We start from the raw sequence: 20,437 nt of genomic DNA, 5'->3' as shown, positions 1-20,437 counted from the left end.
ACATCGCCCTTCCATTATAAATAAGTCTCTAAGGTGCCACAAGTACTCCTTTTCTTTTTATTATAAATAAGGGTATTTAGATTTTGTGGACATTCTTGTTACAAGAGCAAAATGTAGCTCTTCACTAATAAAGACAAACAGGAGAAATGTGTGGGATGTTTCAAAAACAGCATACATTAGTTTCTCCTCAACTAACAGTTTGTTTAATTTTACATTTATACAATATCACATCTTAGTTACTCTTATTTTTCACATAGCAATTGACTATATAACTATAGTAAAGTGTATTTTTAAATAGAAGATCTATTATAATATATCTTTGCAATGAAGATCTATTTTATCTTAACATACTTCCTTTCTGTTTTAGGCATCTATTAGCAAGCTAAAAGTGACTGAATCATGGCTCAGTTTCCATCACCTTTTGGGGGTAAGATTTTTGTAGTTTGATTTGTTTTGTTTTTAAATCAGAAAAATTACATTCCTTTCCAAATGCATTCTAGATAGTAATGTCCAAGAGACCAATTCGCATAATGTTTAGCCATCTGCTCTTCTGGTACTCTAAGGTGTGACAAAGTGGGTTTTTCCTCCTTATTATGTGGTACGTGAACCTATGTGAGTCTTACTGTTTTGCATGAATACTGTGTGTACCTCAGTTTTCCTGTGTGTTGCACCAATGCCTAGGTGGTGGGAATAAGAGTGTGTCACTTCTGCTGAGACTCTCGGGGGCAGGTGAGGCGGCTCTAGCTGCCTACATGTAAGCAGTAGACGGTGCCCTTCGTAACCCGAGACCCAAGGGAGGGATGCGACCAGGTGACACTTTGCCTGGGAAGCGAGACAAAGACCAGGAGAATGGCCAACAGACGTGTTGGAGGTCGGCTGGGCAGTCTGTGGTTGGGGACTCAGAGCGGGGGATGGACTTCAAGTAGGAAAGGAGTCAGGCAGGATTGGAAAAGAACTGTCCCCAGGGGCAAGAAGCCCTCCATCCTGCCCCCAATCTCCTAATGGGATCAACGCTAGATGGGCAGCATGCCAGCTGGAAGATCACACCTGAGTCCCAATAGCCCACACTAGTAGCTCTCAACCTTTCCAGACTATAGTACTATACCCCTTTCAGGAGTCTGATTTGTCTTGCATACCCCCAAGTTTCACCTCACTTAAAAACTACTTGCTTACAAACTCAGACATAAATAGACAAAAGTGTCACAGCCCACTATTACTGAAAAATTGCTTACATTCTCATTTTTACCATAGAATTCTAAAATAAATTAATTGGAGTACAAATATTGTACTTACATTTCAGTGTATAGAGCAGTATAAACAAGTCATTGTCTGTGTGAAATTTTAGTTTTTACTGACTTAGCTAGTGATTTTTATGTAGCCTCTTGCAAAACTAGGCAAATACCTAGATGGGTACATGTGCCCCCAGGGGTACATGTGCCCCTGGTTGAGAAGCACTGGCCCACACCAACATCCCTATAGTTACAGCTCTGTCTGTGGAGCTCAGCTGCATCCCCCCTCTGTTTTCATATAGATTGCAGATGAAGGGCACTGAAAACTGTCAGCACCAGCTTCCTCCCACTGCCACCTGTATAAAAACCCATCTATCAACCCCTTCCTTCCACTCATGGACCCCTACACATATGCCTCCAGGGCTAGTCTTAAACTCTGGATTATACTGTTTGTGTCCTGTCACACAAGATTGATAAACTGTTTTATGAACAAGTTCTGTTGAAATAATGTTTGGGCCATGTTTATATGAAGTTCTTAAACGGGTGTACATAGTCCTTGAGAATTAGGCATATTTAATTGGGAGTTTTCTTCTCTTGCAGTCTGATCATTTTGTCAATTACATTTTCTGTTTCAAAAAGTAAGTCTGGAACTTAGTGCTCTTTCACTTTTTGATGAATGAAACTAAACGATTATCTTTTAGTGTTCCAGTGTCTGATAACGTACCTTTTAAAAAAAAAACAACAACACAGATTTGTTAAAAGCTTTAAAATACTGGCCCAGGTAAACTTAGGCAATGATGTAGAAATAAAGAACAAGATCTAGACAACTTGTTTTTGAAAGTCTGTATCTTTAATGTCCTTTTCAGGAGAACTTTATTTTGTTAGCATTAGATGTCTTTGGTTTCCTGAGATTCTGGCCAGCAGTAGGTAGTTATTACTGCTTCAGCAGAGCTAATAAATATTATATGCTCCTGGAAGTGTTGAAAGACAGTGTTGTATTATCGATTCAAAAATTATGAAGACCAACCTTAGGTGCAGTATTGTATAATAGTATCTTAAATTCTTTAAGTGAGAGATGAGGTGTTGTAGTGTTGCTGTAAGTATAAGGAAAAGTAACCTAGAGGACAAACGAAAGAGAAACAAATGCCAAAGTGTTTCGACTAGACAGTGGAAGTAGATTCTGCACATCTAGTGAAATCTGGAGAAGGCATTCTTAATGTCACTGTAGTGTTTAAAAAAAAAAAGTAGTTTAATGTGAAACTTACTAAATATTGAACTACAAACTTTAAATATGCTCTGGAGGATCCAAATAGTACAGAATCCTCCTACATGTATGAATTTCTCATTCACTGGGGAGTATAGTGTGGGTGCTCTCTTCCTACCTTGTGCTTTTTTGTTGCCTATTTTATGTCCTCTTCCATAATCACATCCTTCCTGGATGAACACGTGGCATTCGTTTCTTCTTCTGTGACGGTACAAACCCATTTAATGCACGACTATTGACGGCTTGTGACACCTCTTCACTGTTTGGTTTAGGAGAGACTGCATCATGTGCTGCGCTGCATGTGCTATTTGAGTGGGATTAGTTTCTTAAATAAGCAAAACCACATGAACTTTCCATGTTTTCTGTCTTTCATTAAACAGAGATCTTTTAAATGTTGTGATCACAAATTGCATTACATGTTGTGTAGATTATTTATAACCTAAAATATCAATGAGCATAAAATTGCTGAAGCATTGTTCAGGAGTTCATTTCAATCTTGGTGGTTTGTTACGGTAAGACTGTACATATGGCTGCCTATTTAAGGATATGTATGAATGCAACTGTAGATTAGTTGGATATGAGATTATTTTTTATCTATTCTAATACTTAAGTTTTCATAGGCAAATTAATTCTGCTAGTACCACCAAGTGTACAGGGTTAAAATGTTAAAACTTTGTGTATTGAAGACTTGAGGGGGGAAAGTAGTGTATCTTTTATGTACTTGTTTCTGACTTCTATATTTTCTTTCTACACCAGGCAACCTGGATATCTGGGCCATAACTGTGGAAGAGAGAGCTAAACATGATCAGCAGTTCCATAGTCTGAAACCAACATCTGGATTTATCACTGGTAATTAGATAGTTTTCACATCCAATTCCATTTAATAATATCTAGAATTCATAGTCAATAAGTGTGTACAAAAATTCATGGGGAAAAATGCAGGCAAGATTTTATTCATACTGTATTTCAACTCTCTCTTATATCTCTCTGTCACATCAACTCCGTCCCTTTTTGAATATTGCTGAAAACCTTGTGTCTTCTCCCTGGTCTATACCACTTGATTTTTCTCTTGTTATTCTTGCAGTCATTCCTGGTTCTCTAAAGCATTGCTACTTTATCTTGTAGAACTGCTCGTTACTAAACAATAATCATTGTCATAGACTCAGAACCACAGAATCATAGTGTGATGATTTGATGTCACTTAAGTTTGATGACTGGCACCATTGCAATACATTGTCATGTTGATTGATCAATATACGCAAAAGACAGTCTAATTGCAAGTTGCACCTTTTTAAAGAAAATCTGTTTAACAATTTAGTTAAACCAGTGCAAACCTCTGTATGGACAGCCTTTTATATCTGTTTACAAGTGGTTTATATCAGTTTAACTTGTGAGGATTAAGCAATAAATCCACACACATGGCTTATACAAGTCTTTTAAACCACTGCAGATTGGGCTTAATGCCACAGAGTGATATCAAGATCTTATTCTGTGGCTGTTTGGTGGCTCTGTTTGGTTCTTTCCTCTCTCGCTGCAGCTACACGTGGAAAAAGAGAATGGAGGGTGATGTGTTGCCTCCCTTGCTATCTACCTGTTAGGAGGCATTCAAGAGTCTCTGATCAAACCTGTGATCTTGAGAGCCTCATCTGTGGTCCTAAAGAGCCACATGTTCCTCTCCTGGCACAGGTTGATTATTGCTGCTCCTCATATGATGTACAAAAATCTGGTATGGTTCTGGGTGTATGGTTCTGGGTGTAACTTAATTTTGTAAAAAATTTGATAAGTAATACTACTTGTAGTCTTTCTACTCCTTTCCTTCATAGATTATCAAATTTCCTTTTCAGGGATCTAATCCTACAGCACCTAATTCTAATGTGCTGTCTTGTCTTTCCCATCCTTACTCTCCTACCTTTACCAACCTGGGCTGAAAATGGGAAACTACCTCAAAAAATTTGCTATTGCTTTTCTCAATGGCTAATTAGTCTCAAATGATAACTGAAGAGTCCCTTACTCAGTTTGTGCTGACTGGTCGGTATTGTACCTTAAATACCCATGAAAAAATTGAATGATTTATATTTGTATTGATGGGAAATAATGTTTCCTGTGGAGAAAGTGTGTGCTTCCTTGATTTCACTGGGCAGATGACTCCAATAAAGAAAGAGCCTTTAAACATGGATTGGGCAGCAGGAACCATATGTTTCCTATTGTCCATCTCAATAGATTTTCCTGGAAAATGTTAATGTCAAGTTAACTTAAAATGGAAGCAACTGGTGCAAATTTAAATATTTAAAGCATGGGGTGGATATCTCCCCAATAGATACCCTTGATTCACCAGTACCTAAAATTACATCTGTAGTATTGATTGTAGCTTGCTAAGTGATCAACTGAATTTAAATAATATTCTGTACTATGTCATGTTACAATATATGCCTTTTAGCGTTGCTCTCTTATGAATGTTTTGAGTTGTAATAGGTTTCAGAGTAGCAGCCGTGTTAGTCTGTATTCGCAAAAAGAAAAGGAGTACTTGTGGCACCTTAGAGACTAACAAATTTATTTGAGCATAAGCTTTCGTGAGCTACAGCTCACTTCATCGGATGCATTTGGTGGAAAAAACAGAGGAGAGATTTATATACACACACACAGAGAACATGAAACAATGGGTTTATCATACACACTGTAAGGAGAGTGATCACTTAAGATAAGCCATCACCAACAGCAGGGGGGGGAAGGAGGAAAACCTTTCATGGTGACAAGCAGGTAGGCTAATTCCAGCAGTTAACAAGAATATCAGAGGAACAGTGGGGGGTGGGGTGGGAGGGAGAAATACCATGGGGAAATAGTTTTACTTTGTGTAATGACTCATCCATTCCCAGTCTCTATTCAAGCCTAAGTTAATTGTATCCAGTTTGCAAATTAATTCCAATTCAGCAGTCTCTCGTTGGAGTCTGTTTTTGAAGCTTTTTTGTTGAAGTATAGCCACTCTTAGGTCTGTGATCGAGTGACCAGAGAGATTGAAGTGTTCTCCAACTGGTTTTTGAATGTTATAATTCTTGACGTCTGATTTGTGTCCATTCATTCTTTTACGTAGAGAATCTCTTAAGTGAATCTTATCTTAAGTGATCACTCTCCTTACAGTGTGTATGATAAACCCATTGTTTCATGTTCTCTGTGTGTGTGTATATAAATCTCTCCTCTGTTTTTTCCACCAAATGCATCCGATGAAGTGAGCTGTAGCTCACGAAAGCTTATGCTCTAATAAATTTGTTAGTCTCTAAGGTGCCACAAGTACTCCTTTTCTTTTTGAGTTGTAATTTAACTTTTAGCTCTGTCCTCTCTGGGTATTATTAGCAGTCTTTTTGAAATGATGCCTTTCTAATTTATTTTACAGGTGATCAAGCTAGAAACTTTTTTTTCCAATCTGGTTTACCTCAACCGGTGTTAGCACAAATATGGCAAGTATATTAAAAAAAAATCTTCAGCTATATTGGAGCAAGGAATTCAATTACACACACTTTACACTTAACATGCTGCTATTTTTAAAATCACTTGCTTTGCTCAGCTTGTAGTCTAAAAGTCAACAAGACAAAAGCCTTTGTTGCTATGATCCAGCTGTGAATTTTTTTTAAAGTTACTAATATGTTTAGTACGCCTCTTGCTGAAGGTGGCCATCTTATTGAAAAGTGACATTTGTAACCAAGTGGTGGTTTGGTAAGAAGTGTAAGAAGAGACCATATAAAATGTTTCCAGCTTTGTTATTAATATAGTCATAAAATGCAACAATTAGTTTTTTTTTAAATACTAAGATACTAGATATACTACTGGGACTGTTAAACCAGACCTGCACAATTGTCATAATGTTTATAATCTGCATAAAATCTACTCTTATCATAGTTCAGTGATAATGGAGTTTAAGGTGAGAGAGGAGGAACAATGATATTTTTTTATTCCTGGGTGAGTGAACAAATTTGCAAAGCTGTGTTAAATTGCTAATAAACCCAGTTGGAAACTGGCACCTAGTTTCTTCATGTAGGGCTTTCAAATTGCTACTGTTCCAAATCATATCAAACTTCGACTCAGAAATGCTAATTTTAATGAAAATCTTGAAGAAAATATATTTTCTTACTACTTGACTTTCCTTTAAAACTGAGCAAAATGAATGTAATTTTTCCTTTGCACAGTGCACTGGCAGTGAGGAGGGAGAGGAGGGATCACTGTGTAAACATGGTATCTACATAGATGAAAGTTAACATTAACCAGTAAATACAATGCGTTGTTTTTCATGGTGTCTCCTTATTGTGGCCACTCTTATACTAGTATAAATGTCTCCGTATTCCATTCCCTTAGGGAAAAGAGTGGCTGTCTATGAAAAAGGAGTTTCATCTTGCAAGAAGACAGCTGCTTTGGAAATGAATATCTGTCCTCTTGCTGCTTTATGACAAAGCTTGACAGAGAGAGTGCGTGGGTGTTCTTTTGTTTCATTTTCGGTCTTCGAAATATAAGGCAAATCACATTTGGCCTTATTTTGCTGGAAGACTTGTTGAAGGTTTCAAGTGTCCATTTAAAATTTCTCTCTCCTCTTAATTAAAGAGGATGGAATGTTTAGTTTTAAGACATTCTTTCTCTAAAAATGTTCACTAGGCATTAGTTTTAAATGTGTTGTTAAAACTAAACAGTTGTAAATAGTCTGAGGGCCTGTCGAAACCAACATTTAGTACGCAGCAAGCGAGGGTGTAAATCTATCTATGTGGATCCTGCTACTGTGCATTCAGAAGTTCTCTCATGTGCATTGACCTACTCCTGTTTCAAAGCTGAATAGATCAAAGTGCACTTGGGAACTTTTAGTGCACAGTAACAAGGTCCACAGGAACAGCTGGTGCCTGGTACTCTAGTGTGCTTTAGATTTGTTGCGCATTTATCTGTTCGTCTAGACATATCCTGACTAAAAATCTCTTCCCTCTGAGTTATTTAAACTTTGTCTATTGAGAGATGATCATTCCACTAGTTCTGTAGTTAGAGACTAGACCTGATTTTTGTAACTTACAAAAACCAAGAAGCAGAAATAAAACTTTAATATATTAAGGCACCTCTCTAAATCATAAGGTAAGGGGGAACCCTTTTTTCTTCTTCGAGAGATGTCCCTGTGGATGCTCCGCTGTAAGTGTTAGTGTGCCCTGCGCCGTTGTTTGGAGATTTTTACAGCAGTACCCGTAACAGCCGCGCATGCGCAGAGCCTGCCTCACATACCAATCTTGTCTTAATAGTGCGCATGTGCAGCTGAACAACTCGGTTTCTTCTCTACCATCCCCAGCCGGAGTCAGACTGACAGCAGACTCGTTAAAACTTTCTCTTACTCATTCTACATCCTTTTTTCCCTTAGTTTAGCATTCTACTTACTAGATATGTTCATCCCTTTAAAAAAAAAAAAAGAGAAATTTGTTCCCGCTTGTTCCTCTCAGCCTCCAGCTGACACTAATATGCCTGGCTCCCCAGGATTTAAGCAGTGCACTATGTGCAGGGACACCATCCCTATCTCGGATGGTCACTCCCAGTGTATAAAATGCCTGGGGGAGTCCCTTATTCTTCAAAAATTTGCCTATTGTACCAAATTAAAATCAAGGTCAAGTAAAGACAGAGAACTCTGCCTGAAAATGATTCTTGGGCAGAAGTCACTCGGACCTGCTTCTGACCCAGGTACAGACTCCTCAGTGAATCACAGCCCTCCCACCTCCAAAAAGGACAAAAGAGAAAACGCCCGCCTACCTCACCCAGAAGGGAAACATTGCAAGCAAAAAGGTCGCCGAGCAGGTCTATTTCTTCTATACAGACCTTCTCTCAGCTCAGCACCTTTGATGTGATGGGTTCCTCCGGCATCACACTAATCCCACCTCTGGCTGCAGTGACAGCGCAAGCTCCTGGTGCCAAGGCTTCCGGCTTCCAGTTGCCTGCTTCTCTCATGGCACCGTTCGGCACTGCAATGGACATGGTGCCAGCACAGAGGACCTTGCTGGAACAGACCCGGGCTGCGGTTACCCCCCCGGCACCACCAACCTCAGAGCATGCATTGAGCGCTATGGTGTAGAGAATGTTGGTGCCGAACAACCCTCCAGTGCTGCAGACACTCCTAACAGAGGGTTTCTCTCACACAGGCTTTCTGGCACTGCAGTTCATTCATTCACCAGACCTACAGGTGTTACCTAACCTACAGTCACCTCTACTTGACACCTATTTTTTTTCTGGACATTCACATGCGGTCCGGATAGCTGTCTCCTGCTGTATCTCCCTTTTTTAGTGATGAGGAAGCCATAGTGCAGGGAGACTTTTCACCATACCAGTTCTCCCAATCACAGACCCAAATCAGCACTGGTCACACAAAATCTAGGTCCTCGTTCATCAAAGACCTTCCTCCCTGGTATACGAACCCGTGCATGGCACCACTTATGCCCTTCCCCAGTCAGTGGCAATACTGAGGTCCATGGGCACCATATAAGCGATCCCCCACTATGATAGCCAAGATGCCAGAAATAGGAGCAATACCTCCTCACCACCACCAGTGCATACGGCTACAAATGAGACAACAACAACAAGCTGTTACTCTACACTTCAATGAACATGCTACAAATGCTTCTCCAACCTTTCTGGAGCCTGTATCCACACAGGATGAGGCTGTACTGGCTGCCCCACCAACACTGTTGGTTGATTTCTTACAATTTCAAGATCTGTTCAAAAGAGTCACCAATGAGTTGAGGATTAATCTGGAGGAAGTTTCTGAAAACCAATATGGGTTGACTGACATCCTGCAAACTACCTCCACATCCAAGATGGCCTTACCTATAAATTCAGCCATTATGGATCCCGCCAAAACCATATGGCAGACACCAGCTACTAGCACACCTACCTGTAAGCGAGCTGACCGGAAATATTTTATTCCTTCCAAAGGGTCTGAGTTCTTTCCTTTTTTACTCACATAGCACCAAACTCATTGGTAGTAGAGGCAGCTAGCCAAAAGAACAAACACCAATTTGCCAGGTCTACCCCAACTGTTAGACAGTAAAAGGCTGGACCTGCTTGATCGTAAAGTGTATGCTTCGTCCACATTACAGTTCTGGATATCTAATTATTCTGTCTCTGAGGGACAAATCATCTCCTGTACCTCACTACAAGCTGCACTTGATGTTGCTAATTCAACTGCAAGGTCCACTGCTACAGCAGTCGTGATGCGTTGAGCTTCATGGCTTTCATAGTAGTCTCTTCTTTGCGCTGTTCAGAATACCAACGAAGATCTCCCTTTTCATGGTGGAAAACTATTTGCCAGTAACACCAATGGTGTACTTCACTCCGTGAAGGACTTGAGAGCGACATTACGATCTCTCTGTATCCAAACCCCTGTGTCGGGTTCCCTCCCCACTCTGAACTCTGGGGTATAGATGGGGGGACCTGCATGAAAGACCCCTAAGCTTATTTCTATCAGCTTAGGTTAAAAACTTCCCCAAGGAACAAATCCTTCCTTGTCCTTGGATGGGTACTGCTGCCACCACCACATGAGTTAGACAAAGATTCAGGAAAAGGACCACTTGGAGTTCCTGTTTCCCCAAAATATTCCCCCAAGCCTCTTCATCCCCTTTCCTGGGGAGTCTTGAGAATAATCTACCAACCAGATAAGTAAACAAGGTGAGCACAGACCAGACCCTTTGGTTTTTAGGACACTATAAAAACCAATCAGACACTCTGCAAATAGGAGGAAACAATATAGATACCAACCTTATCAATGTCCATGCTACCTGACGTATACTCAACAAAGTCATAGACCATATGAACAACAACATCAGCGACAAAGAGATCAACATTGCTGTAACAATTTATCGGCTCCATGTCAGCCCCCTCCCATTAATAAGCAAATTTGAAGATGTGGTTGAGGGTATAGAAAACATCATCCCTACTTCAGTGCCTATTCCCTTCCTATCTTTGCCCCCCACTCCCCCTCCACCCTGTCCCTTTTCAGGGCCCCCTCTCATGAACAACTGCTCCGCCAAGAGGTGCATCACCTCTTCCAATTAGGAACAGTAAAACCAGTGCCCGACCAACACAGAGGAAAAGGGTTCTACTCCCATTACTTTCAACAGAAAAGAAAACTGGAGGATGGCGACCCATTCTTGACCTCAGATGCCTCAACAAATTCATTATTTTTGAAAAAAAAATTCAAAATGGTGACTCTTGCAACCAGCACTGAAGCAGGGACATTGGTTTGCAGACCTCGCCCTGCAGGGCACTTTTGTTCATGTGACCATACATTCTGAGCTTTCATCCAGATCATACCACTCGATCCATTGTCTACAGCCAAGTGCTACGATATAACCGCATTTGCTCCAACCCCTCAGACAGAGACAAACACCTACAAGATCTCTATCATGCATTCTTACAACTACAATACCCACCTGCTGAAGTGAAGAAACAGATTGACGGAGCCAGAAGAGTACCCAGAAGTCACCTACTACAGGACAGGCCCAACAAAGAAAACAGAACGCCACTAGCCATCACCTTCAGCCCCCAACTAAAACCTCTCCAACGCATCATCAAGGATCTACAACCTATCCTGAAGGACGAGCCATCGCTCTCTCAGATCTTGGGAGACAGACCAGTCCTTGCTTACAGACAGCCCCCCAATCTGAAGCAAATACTCACCAGCAACCACACACCACACAACAGAACCACTAACCCAGGAACCTATCCTTGCAACAAAGCCCGTTGCCAACTCTGTCCACATATCTATTCAGGGGATACCATCATAGGGCCTAATCACATCAGCCACACTATCAGAGGCTCGTTCACCTGCGCATCTACCAATGTGATATATGCCATCATGTGCCAGCAATGCCCCTCTGCCATGTACATTGGCCAAACTGGACAGTCTCTACGTAAAAGAATGAATGGACACAAATCAGACATCAAGAATTATAACATTCAAAAACCAGTTGGAGAACACTTCCATCTCTCTGATCACTCGATCACAGACCTAAGAGTGGCTATACTTCAACAAAAAAGCTTCAAAAACAGACTCCAACGAGAGACTGCTGAATTGGAATTAATTTGCAAACTGGATACAATTAACTTAGGCTTGAATAGAGACTGTGAATGGATGAGTCATTACACAAAGTAAAACTATTTCCCCATGGTATTTCTCCCTCCCACCCCACCCCCCACTGTTCCTCTGATATTCTTGTTAACTGCTGGAATTAGCCTACCTGCTTGTCACCATGAAAGGTTTTCCTCCTTTCCCCCCCCCTGCTGCTGGTGATGGCTTATCTTAAGTGATCACTCTCCTTACAGTGTGTATGATAAACCCATTGTTTCATGTTCTCTGTGTGTGTGTATATAAATCTCTCCTTAGTTTTTTCCACCAAATGCATCCGATGAAGTGAGCTGTAGCTCACGAAAGCTTATGCTCAAATACATTTGTTATTCTCTAAGGTGCCACAAGTACTCCTTTTCATTCTGCCCATAGACATTTTATTTTTGGGCTCACAACACTACCAGTACAGGGTCCTACCTTTCGGCCTCTCGCCTGCGCCTCATGTCTTTTCCAAACTCCTCGCAGTTGGAACACCTCATCTCAGAAGGCAGGGAATCATAATTTTTACTTGCCTCAACAGCTATCTTTTCAAAGCCAGGACCCTCCAAGAAGCCATTCAGTCCACACAACGGACAATCCAATGTTTCCATGCTCTTGGCCTGTGAATGAACAAAGAAAATCTACACTCACTCCCACCCCACAACTGGAGTTCATAGGAACACAATTTGACTTGTGCAAAAGAATAGCACCTCTCCCACTCCACCTTCTCAACGCCATCAACAGTCCACAGGTGACTGCATGAGATTGCCTACAACTCCTAGGCCACATGGCCTCTTGCACTTTTGTTGTCAGGAACGCTCACCTCTTCATGAGATGTTTCCAAAGTTGGATGACCACTGCCTACAGACCGAATGTCCAATGTCCTTCAGAGTCAAGGACTCCCTCCACTGGTGGACATTGCCTCACAACTTTTGCTCCGGGGTCCCCTTTCTGCAGAATGTCCCACCAGTTATCATAACTACGGACACATCCCTTATGGGATAGGGAGCACACATGCCCCATGTAACTAGGCAGACTCACTGGCGGCGCCTCCTGCTGGTCATCTCAGGGAATTAGTGTTCCAGCCTCCAGAGCGCCCTCTTCAGGCCGTGTCTCGCCTTACTGCTGCTTCCTGTGTCCCTCCCAGGACCCCGGTGCCCCTTTCACTGGGTGCTGCCCCCCTGACAGTACCCCACAGTTCTGGGTCTTCCCCTCCCAGGGGAACCCCCAACCCACTATCCCTACCTTGCTTCAGTTATAGGCTCCTGCCAATCACCAGTTAGCCCCCGCACTCTGGGGCAGACTGCAGTATGAGCCACTCATCACAGGCAAGGTTGGGTTTGGATCTGCTGCCTCTGTCTAACCTTGGGCTGTCCCCTGCAACTCCAGTACCTGTTGGACTTAATGCTGGGCCGCAGCCTGGGGCTCTCCTGGCTGGAGTTCCCCAGCTCCTCAGGCCCTTCCCCAGCCCTGCTCCAATCTAGGTATTCTGCTTAGGTCCCTGCAGCCAGGTCCCTCGCTCTCAGAAGCTAGAGAGAGTGTCTCTTCTGCTCCTGGCTTCCCTGCCTTTTATAAGGCCTACTGGGTCTGTTAGGGGCTTGGCCCCCAGCTGCGGCTGCTCTGCCAATCAGCCCAGCTCTTCCTCTGCCCCAGCCATCTCCCAGGGCTATCTTAAACCCCTCTGAGCCCGAGCAAGTGTCCACCCCGCTACACCCCCCCCCCAAGCCCCCACACCTGGGGGAATGGGGGCCTCTCGGCCAGGGCTCCCCAGAACTAGCCTTCCAGGGTTGCCCCTCCAGGCTCGCACACCTTCTCTCTGAGGCCTCCCAGGCCCAGAACATCTCCCGGACCTGGGTCTCCGCCCTTTGGCGGGCCCGTTCCGCAGCCTCAAGTCGCGCCCTTAGGTCCGGGTCCCCCAGAGCCTCTTCTCTCTCTTTTGATCCCCGCTATTCCCTGTCCTACCCCAACCTGGGTCCCAGTCTCCTGCTGGGCCCAGTCTGTTTGGGTTTCCCTGTCACAGACTTCCCTGGTGATGGTCTGGGTCCCGCCCGGTCGCAGCTCTTCCCCTGCCCCAGCTCTCTCCCAGGGCTATCTTAGACCCCTCTGGGCCCGAGCAGGTGTTCACCCCAATACACTGTCCAGGGGCTTTTGTCTCCTGCCGAGAAGTCCCTTCACATCAACATCTAGAACTCTGAACGCTATGCAATGCCTGCCTCCAATTTCTTCCCTTCATACAAAACCAACGTGTCAAGATAACGACTGACAGCATTGCCTGCATGTTCTATGTAAACAGGCAAGGGGTGGGGGGTGTGATCCCATTCCCTTTTTACAGAAACGATGAAACGGTGCAACTGGTGTCTCACACACACTGTCTGAATATCAGCTGCATACTTACCTGGCTCTCTCAATACCACCACAGATGACCTCAGCAGAAGATTTCCCACAGACCACGAATGGGAACTAAATGAGGATATAGTATTAGACATATTTCATACATGGGAATGCCCAATTACAGCACACAACTGCAGCAAATAAGATATGTCCAACATTTTGTTCCAGAGCAGAACTAGGCAAACACTCCTCAGGGGATGCGTTCATGTTCTTATGGAACACCGACCTAACATATGCATTTCCCCGATACCACTCATACACAAAGTACTGATAAAAATACGAACAGACGAAGCCAGGGTCATAACGATTGTCCCAACATGGCCCAGACTGGTATGGTACTCTTTCCTTGTCAAGATGGTGCTTTCCGCACCCATCCCACTACCCCTCTGCCCAAATCTCTTGTCCCAACAACGCGGTCTACTACTCCACCCCAATTTAACCATGTTACACCTCAAGATTTGGCTCCTTCATGGTTCTCTCACTCCAAGCGAACTTGCTCGGAGCAGGTTCAAAATGTACTCCTTCATAGCACAACAAATTCTACATGCACCACTTACCTTCGTAACTGGACAAGATTTACACTGTGGTGGGCTGCCACAGAAACTGCTCCTTTTTTCTGTGCCTCTCCCACTAATCCTAAACTCTCTGTTAGAGATTAAACTTTCTGGACTCTCCCTGAGTTCCATCAAAGTCCATTTGGCCGCAATTACAATGATGCCACCGACAGTAGGCCTATCTTTGCTCACCCCATTACTAAGCAATTCCTTAAGGGACCCCAAACCCTATACCCAGACATCAAACGGCTTACTCCACCTTGGAACCTTCTCCTAGACTTAATCTTAACATGCCTTACCCAAAAACCATTTGAACCATTAGCGACATGTTCCCTCCTACGTCTCTCTATGAAAACTGCATTTCTAGTAGCAATTACCTCTGCGAAATGCACAGGAGAAATTGTAGCACTCATGGCTGATCCACCATACACCATATTTTTTAAGCACAAAGTCACCCTGTGATTACTCCCCAGAATTCTACCAAAGGTGCGCTCATCTTTCCACATCAATGAGCCTATCCATCTCCCTACCTTTTTCCATAACCACATGCAAATTCCTTTGGATCTATGATGCACACTTTAGACTTGCGCAGAGCTTTGTCCTTCTACTTGGACAGGGGTTAAAACCTTTAGGCGTTCCGACAAGCTATTCGTCCCCATTGCAGAATGCTCTAAGGGCTCATCTGTCTCTAACCACAGACTTTCCAACTGGGTCTCAAGTTGCATTTGGCTCTATCAGTTACATAATGTGACTCCCCCTATTTTTATCAGGACTCACTCCACCAGATCCATGGCAGCCTCAGTTGCCTTTCTACATAATGTCTCCCTTAAGGACATTTTCAGAGCTGCTATTTGGGCTTCTGAAAATACATTTGCAAAACATTATGCTCTTACGAAGGGACCCATCACCAATACACGTGTCGGCAGAGCTGTTCTATCTACTGCATTTCTTCCAGATCTGAAGCCCCTACCTCCTTGAGAGATACTGCTTTTCAGTCACCTACAGGGGAAGAAGGAGAAGAAAAGTTACTCACCTGGGCAGTAACTAACTGTTCTTCGAGATGAGGGTCCCTCTGGGTGCACCACCCCCCATCCACCTCCCCCCTACGTCGGAGCTGGGGCGGCCTCCGTTGTAGAGAAGGAACTGAGGAGTTCAGCCGCGCATGCACACTATTAAGACAAGACTGGTGTGTGTGAGGCAGGCTCCGCGCATGTGTGGCTGATACGGGTACTGCTGTAAAAATCTCTGAACAACGGCGCAGGGGCACACCCACAGGTGACTCATCTCTAAGAACATCAGTTACTGCACAGGTGAGTAACAGCCTCTTGGTCACTTCTTAATTAAGTGGAGTCTGCCGTTTTAGGTTAGATAAGCTAATTTGCATCTAATTCCAAGGAAGGAACAGTGAATAAGAGGGTGGGATCACAATAGCTAGAGCAAGAATACCACTTGAAGAAAAACTTCCCTCCCCATTAACCTCTTTGGATGAAGCTAAGTAAATATCTGACTGTAGATAGTCTAGCACAGATTACTGCTGTCTTACAAAAATCCTAGAAGTTAAAAAGGAACTCTCAATGGCTCTTTCCACAGAAATGGAAAGCATTCTTAAAAATCTGATAGTTTCCTTTGTCATCAATTGAAGCATAATTGTGTGTAAATAGACAACCCTTCTCAGCCAGATCTTTGGTCTGTAATGCAATGGCAAGAAGTCAATTATATTGATAGCCAAATGATGTCACAATAGTTGTTCAAAGCAATCTGAGATGTAAAGAAACAAGAAATTTTGACCTTCCCTGATTTGAGGGGTAGGATACTCCAAAGGACATCTTTGTGTGGTGGATTAAACTATCAGTAGCATAGTTCCCAAAGGTCTTGTGTTAGCTTCAGATCTTTGTGCTTATTCATGTTGATCCATTGTCACTTTTAGGTCTGAGAGACTTTCGGTTTCCATGAAGGAAGAGTGTATAGCACTTACATAGGAAAAGCTTCAGGAGGTGTCACAAGATCAATTCAGTGGATTCATCTGCCTCAGTCTTTAGCCCAAGTGCTCTGTACGCTGTTTCAGACTATAGGTCCAGATCTTTGTATGTGGGAAGAAAGCTATTTACAACCCTTAGTTCTCTATCTGTATTCTCTATTTCCCTGTCTAGTTGAAGTTCACCACTGACAAAACCCTCAGTTTGTTAGGACTGCCACACTGTCATTTTCTATGAAGTTTATAGAATCTACAGGAAAAGGTTAAAACAAAAAGCAACTTAAGGCCTCCAATTCTGCAAATGTTTGTTTACATGTGTATCTTTACTTGCTGCAGGGGCGGATTTACCAGTAAACACAGGGTGCCCTGGCACGGGGCAACAGGGGGCCCCAGGGCTGGGCACTCAGGCAGCTCAGCACCAGCACACACACACACCCCTCCCTCAGGGGCGCTGGGCTGGGGAGCAGGAAGGGAGGCTCACCTGCAGCCTCAGGGGAGCGTGCGGGTGGCAGGAGTGCCATGAAAGCGAGCGGAGGACTCAGGAGGGACACAGGGTGGCTGCGCAGCCAGCCGGAGAGAAACGGCACTTTGACGGGGAAGGCGCTGCTTCTCTCTGGCTGCTGGCTGTGCGGCCGCCCCTGCTCCTCCTGAGTCCTCTGCCCATGTTCGCAGGGCTGGATTCTGAAAGGAGCTTTAGAGCTGCAGCCTAGGCCCCCTGGGCCCCCTTAGCCAAAGGCCCTGCAGCCCCTGCTTTCCAGGATACCCTGCCTGGCAGGGGGCGGCCCCCAGAATTGTGGCCATGGGGGCGGTGCCACACTGCGAGCCACCTGTACCCCCCCCGCACCAAACAGGAGCTGCCCCAGGTAAGTGCTCTGCACCCCCTGCCAGCCTCCTCTCCCACCCTAAGTCCCGCCCAGACCCTGCACCCACAGCCCTGAGCCCCAGGAGGAGAATGGAGAGAAAAAGAATGAAAAACGGGGTTGGAGGGGAGATGAGAGACTGCTCCCCCACAGGTGGGGGCCCAAAAAATGAAGCTGAGCACAGGGCCCCACTAACTCTAAATCCACCACTGACTTGCCTAATTATTTCCAAGGGCTTCAGTAGGACTACTTGCTTGAGGTAAAGTTTTGCATATGATAGTGTTGGCAGGATTGGGACTTAACTCATTAACTTGTTAGATTCATGGCTCCAAAAACAAAGTCTGATGTAATGCAAAGTCACATCTGCTTTTATAGATTCTTTTGTTAGCTATGGAAGCATTGTCTGGGGAAGTACAACTGTGAGGCAGGAATTGCAGAGGGTTTGGCCTTGTTAACTGACAGTTCTGACAGCCTTCAGGTCTGTTACAGGAGGAGTAATGCATTTTAGAATTGTCAACGATATATCATTTCATAATTTTAAAAAAGTTTGGCTTGCATATTTTTAAAAATTATCTTAAGTATGATTTTAAAAGGTGTAGTTCTCTTTTTTAAATTTGGTGAAAATTGGATTGCTATTTTGAGCAATGAAAAATCTGATTTCACTAAAATAGAGTATCAGGAAAAGCTACCTAGTTGAAATGGTGTTTAAATATCTTCTGCCCAACAGAGCTATTCTGAAAATATTTTGAAGTTGCAGTAATTTGTTTTTAGACGTGAGACTACATGAAGGGCTGTATTATAAAATTTAAAATAGCAATAATTCAGTTCTTAACAAAACATCTGTGAGAATGTTGGGACTTTTCTAGCGCAAGGCCGAGGAGCTGCTATGGTTTATCATGACTATTGCTTTGCTGATCTACTTTTTTCAGGCTTTGTTGTCTGTCAAGCCAGTAATCTATAAAGTGTCTAAATAGTCTTTGAAATGATTCAGAAGGAAAGAACTATTTTTAATTAGGCCATAATCTGGATTTCTTCCAAAACCCAAAATGCTATTCCTCCCTCCTGAAATCCTCCACCCAGTCCCCTCATCTGTAGCTTAGTTTAACTAGTACTGGCAATAATCAGTGCAAGCTGCTGCTTATTATAGTCAGAGTTCTATTTCTGCAGCGAACACTAAAAGAGTTGATAGATTTACCCTCTTGTGACACCTGCTTTCCTTCTAATAGTCTCAAATTTGTGGAAGCAGCTAGAAGAATGATTGGAAAATAGGATGGTAGGGCAGACCCTGGCATTTTACCATTTAATGTATACAGTAGATTAGTGATACTCAAGACTCAATTCCTGCTGTTGTGTTCGGGTTTCATGGTTTAGGATGAATATGGGAATTTAAGGCTAGATTTAGTCCAGATCTTCAGTTGCAGTAGTAGAGCTTCCTGGCTGGAGTGTGTAGCATTCTAAAAATAACCTTCAGAAAGATATGTTTATAGTTTAATAAGCCATGCTCTAAGCAACACAAATCCTGCCTGCCCAATCCTTGTCCGCACCATCAATCTCACAGATGGCAACATTGCAGAGATTCCACGGCAAGATATGGGGAAGATGGTAGTGCTGCTTCTACCAAAGTGTAGGTGGGGAGAGATTCATTTGAAGAGGACCCCATTTGCATGTAGATTTTGGGGGGTCTGATTCAGCCTTTTGCAATTATCCAAGTAAAAAAAATCTACAGTTATGAATACGGGCACATTTTCTAGATATAATAAATCTGTAATCAATTTACTGTTCTATGCTGGTTTCCAGCCAGGTCTCAAATAAATGAATTAACGTACATTAAGTTCTTCCTAATTTTGTTATAACCGGATACTTTGTGTTTTGTGGAACAGTGAAATGTATGTGGTAGTTACTGTCAGCTACTCACAGCATTCAAGGTGATGTTTACACAAAAGTAGCATTGTAAACTCAGAGTATGGGGTTAGATTCTTTTAAAGTAATAAACATGAAGTTTCTCTGTTAATTGAAAAGAGCCTTTAAGAGATACAAAAGCTTAGCTTCGTATTTCTGCTAGCACGCTGTAATCATTTAAATGTGTAAATAATGCAGCCTTGTAGTTGTACTTCATTTTCCTGACATTTGTGTGAAGTTGAATAAAGTAGCAAAACTGTTGAACTACAGCAAATGAGTAGAATAGCAGGAAAGACGTTAACTAGAGATGAAAGATTTTATTGACTAAGTGGATAGATAGCAGTTTTCTCATTCAATGAACATAATGGGAATTGTGCATATCTTGTTTCTGATTATTATTAATTGCACATAGAAGGAAACTATGTAGAGTAAAAATGTATTGTCCAAAATGTGGGAAACTACTAATGGAATAATACCACCTAGCTAGGTATAATGCTTTCCATTAGTTGATCTCAAAGCGCTTTCAAAGGAGATCATTATCATGTAATGTCTGAATGAACCAGTCACATACAATGTGATGATACTTAATAGTATTCTTATGGTCAGGTGTGTGGCACATTGAGGAGTTCTTTCTACTTTTAATAGCTGAAAACCTCCTGAAGTAGTTTGTAAATAAAAGTTAATTATGTAGTTGTAGAAGCCTTCTGGGCAGAACAAATAAGCACTGTTTCAAAGGCATTTGCTTAAATATCTTCCCCCCACCCCCTCCTGCTATTGTACCACTATATCCCAGCATTAGAAATCACTTAATTGCCTGATCTGACAGTGCCAATTGGATGGACTCAGCAGAACTGACTTCCACATATGAAAAGTGAGAGAGATGTTTAATGAGGAAACCACCAATTGCTCAGAGTGTGATCAAAGAAATCTGTCAGAGTAGCTTTCTTCAGGCAGTCTCTCTGATTAATCTTTATGGTTAGCCACCTGAGACCACATATACTAACCCCCCCCCCCCACCTACCAATTACAACTTGGGGTCTGAATAAGGATGACTAACCCCTGAAGAAAACTTTAATCAGAATAAACATGCTTTTCCTTTGAATATTCTTGTAGACTGAGTGGCCTTTTTATTTGCCCTCAAAAGGTCTGGTGTTCTTTT

General features: G+C 42.9%; 1 protein-coding gene across 24 annotated transcripts in view; it reads left to right on the top strand.

Moving 5' to 3' along the window:
* ITSN1 (intersectin 1) overlaps nucleotides 1–20,437 on the top strand; it is a 228,939-nt gene that overhangs the window by 48,473 nt on the left and 160,029 nt on the right. For 23 of the 24 annotated variants that reach the window (XM_038406525.2, XM_043508140.1, XM_043508169.1 and 20 more), the window contains 3 exons: nucleotides 368–427; nucleotides 3,250–3,342; nucleotides 5,882–5,945. In XM_038406525.2, coding sequence (XP_038262453.1) covers nucleotides 400–427; nucleotides 3,250–3,342; nucleotides 5,882–5,945 — 185 coding nt within the window. In that variant the 5' untranslated portion in view covers nucleotides 368–399. The remainder of the gene's footprint in view (nucleotides 1–367; nucleotides 428–3,249; nucleotides 3,343–5,881; nucleotides 5,946–20,437) is intronic. The other variant, XM_043508228.1, reaches the window with a different exon arrangement.

The sequence above is a fragment of the Dermochelys coriacea genome, chromosome 1, assembly GCF_009764565.3.
Source record: "Dermochelys coriacea isolate rDerCor1 chromosome 1, rDerCor1.pri.v4, whole genome shotgun sequence".
In the NCBI taxonomy this organism is placed as follows: domain Eukaryota; kingdom Metazoa; phylum Chordata; order Testudines; family Dermochelyidae; genus Dermochelys; species Dermochelys coriacea.
Note: the sequence above shows the minus strand (reverse complement) of the source record. Positions and strands in the feature narration are given on the sequence as shown.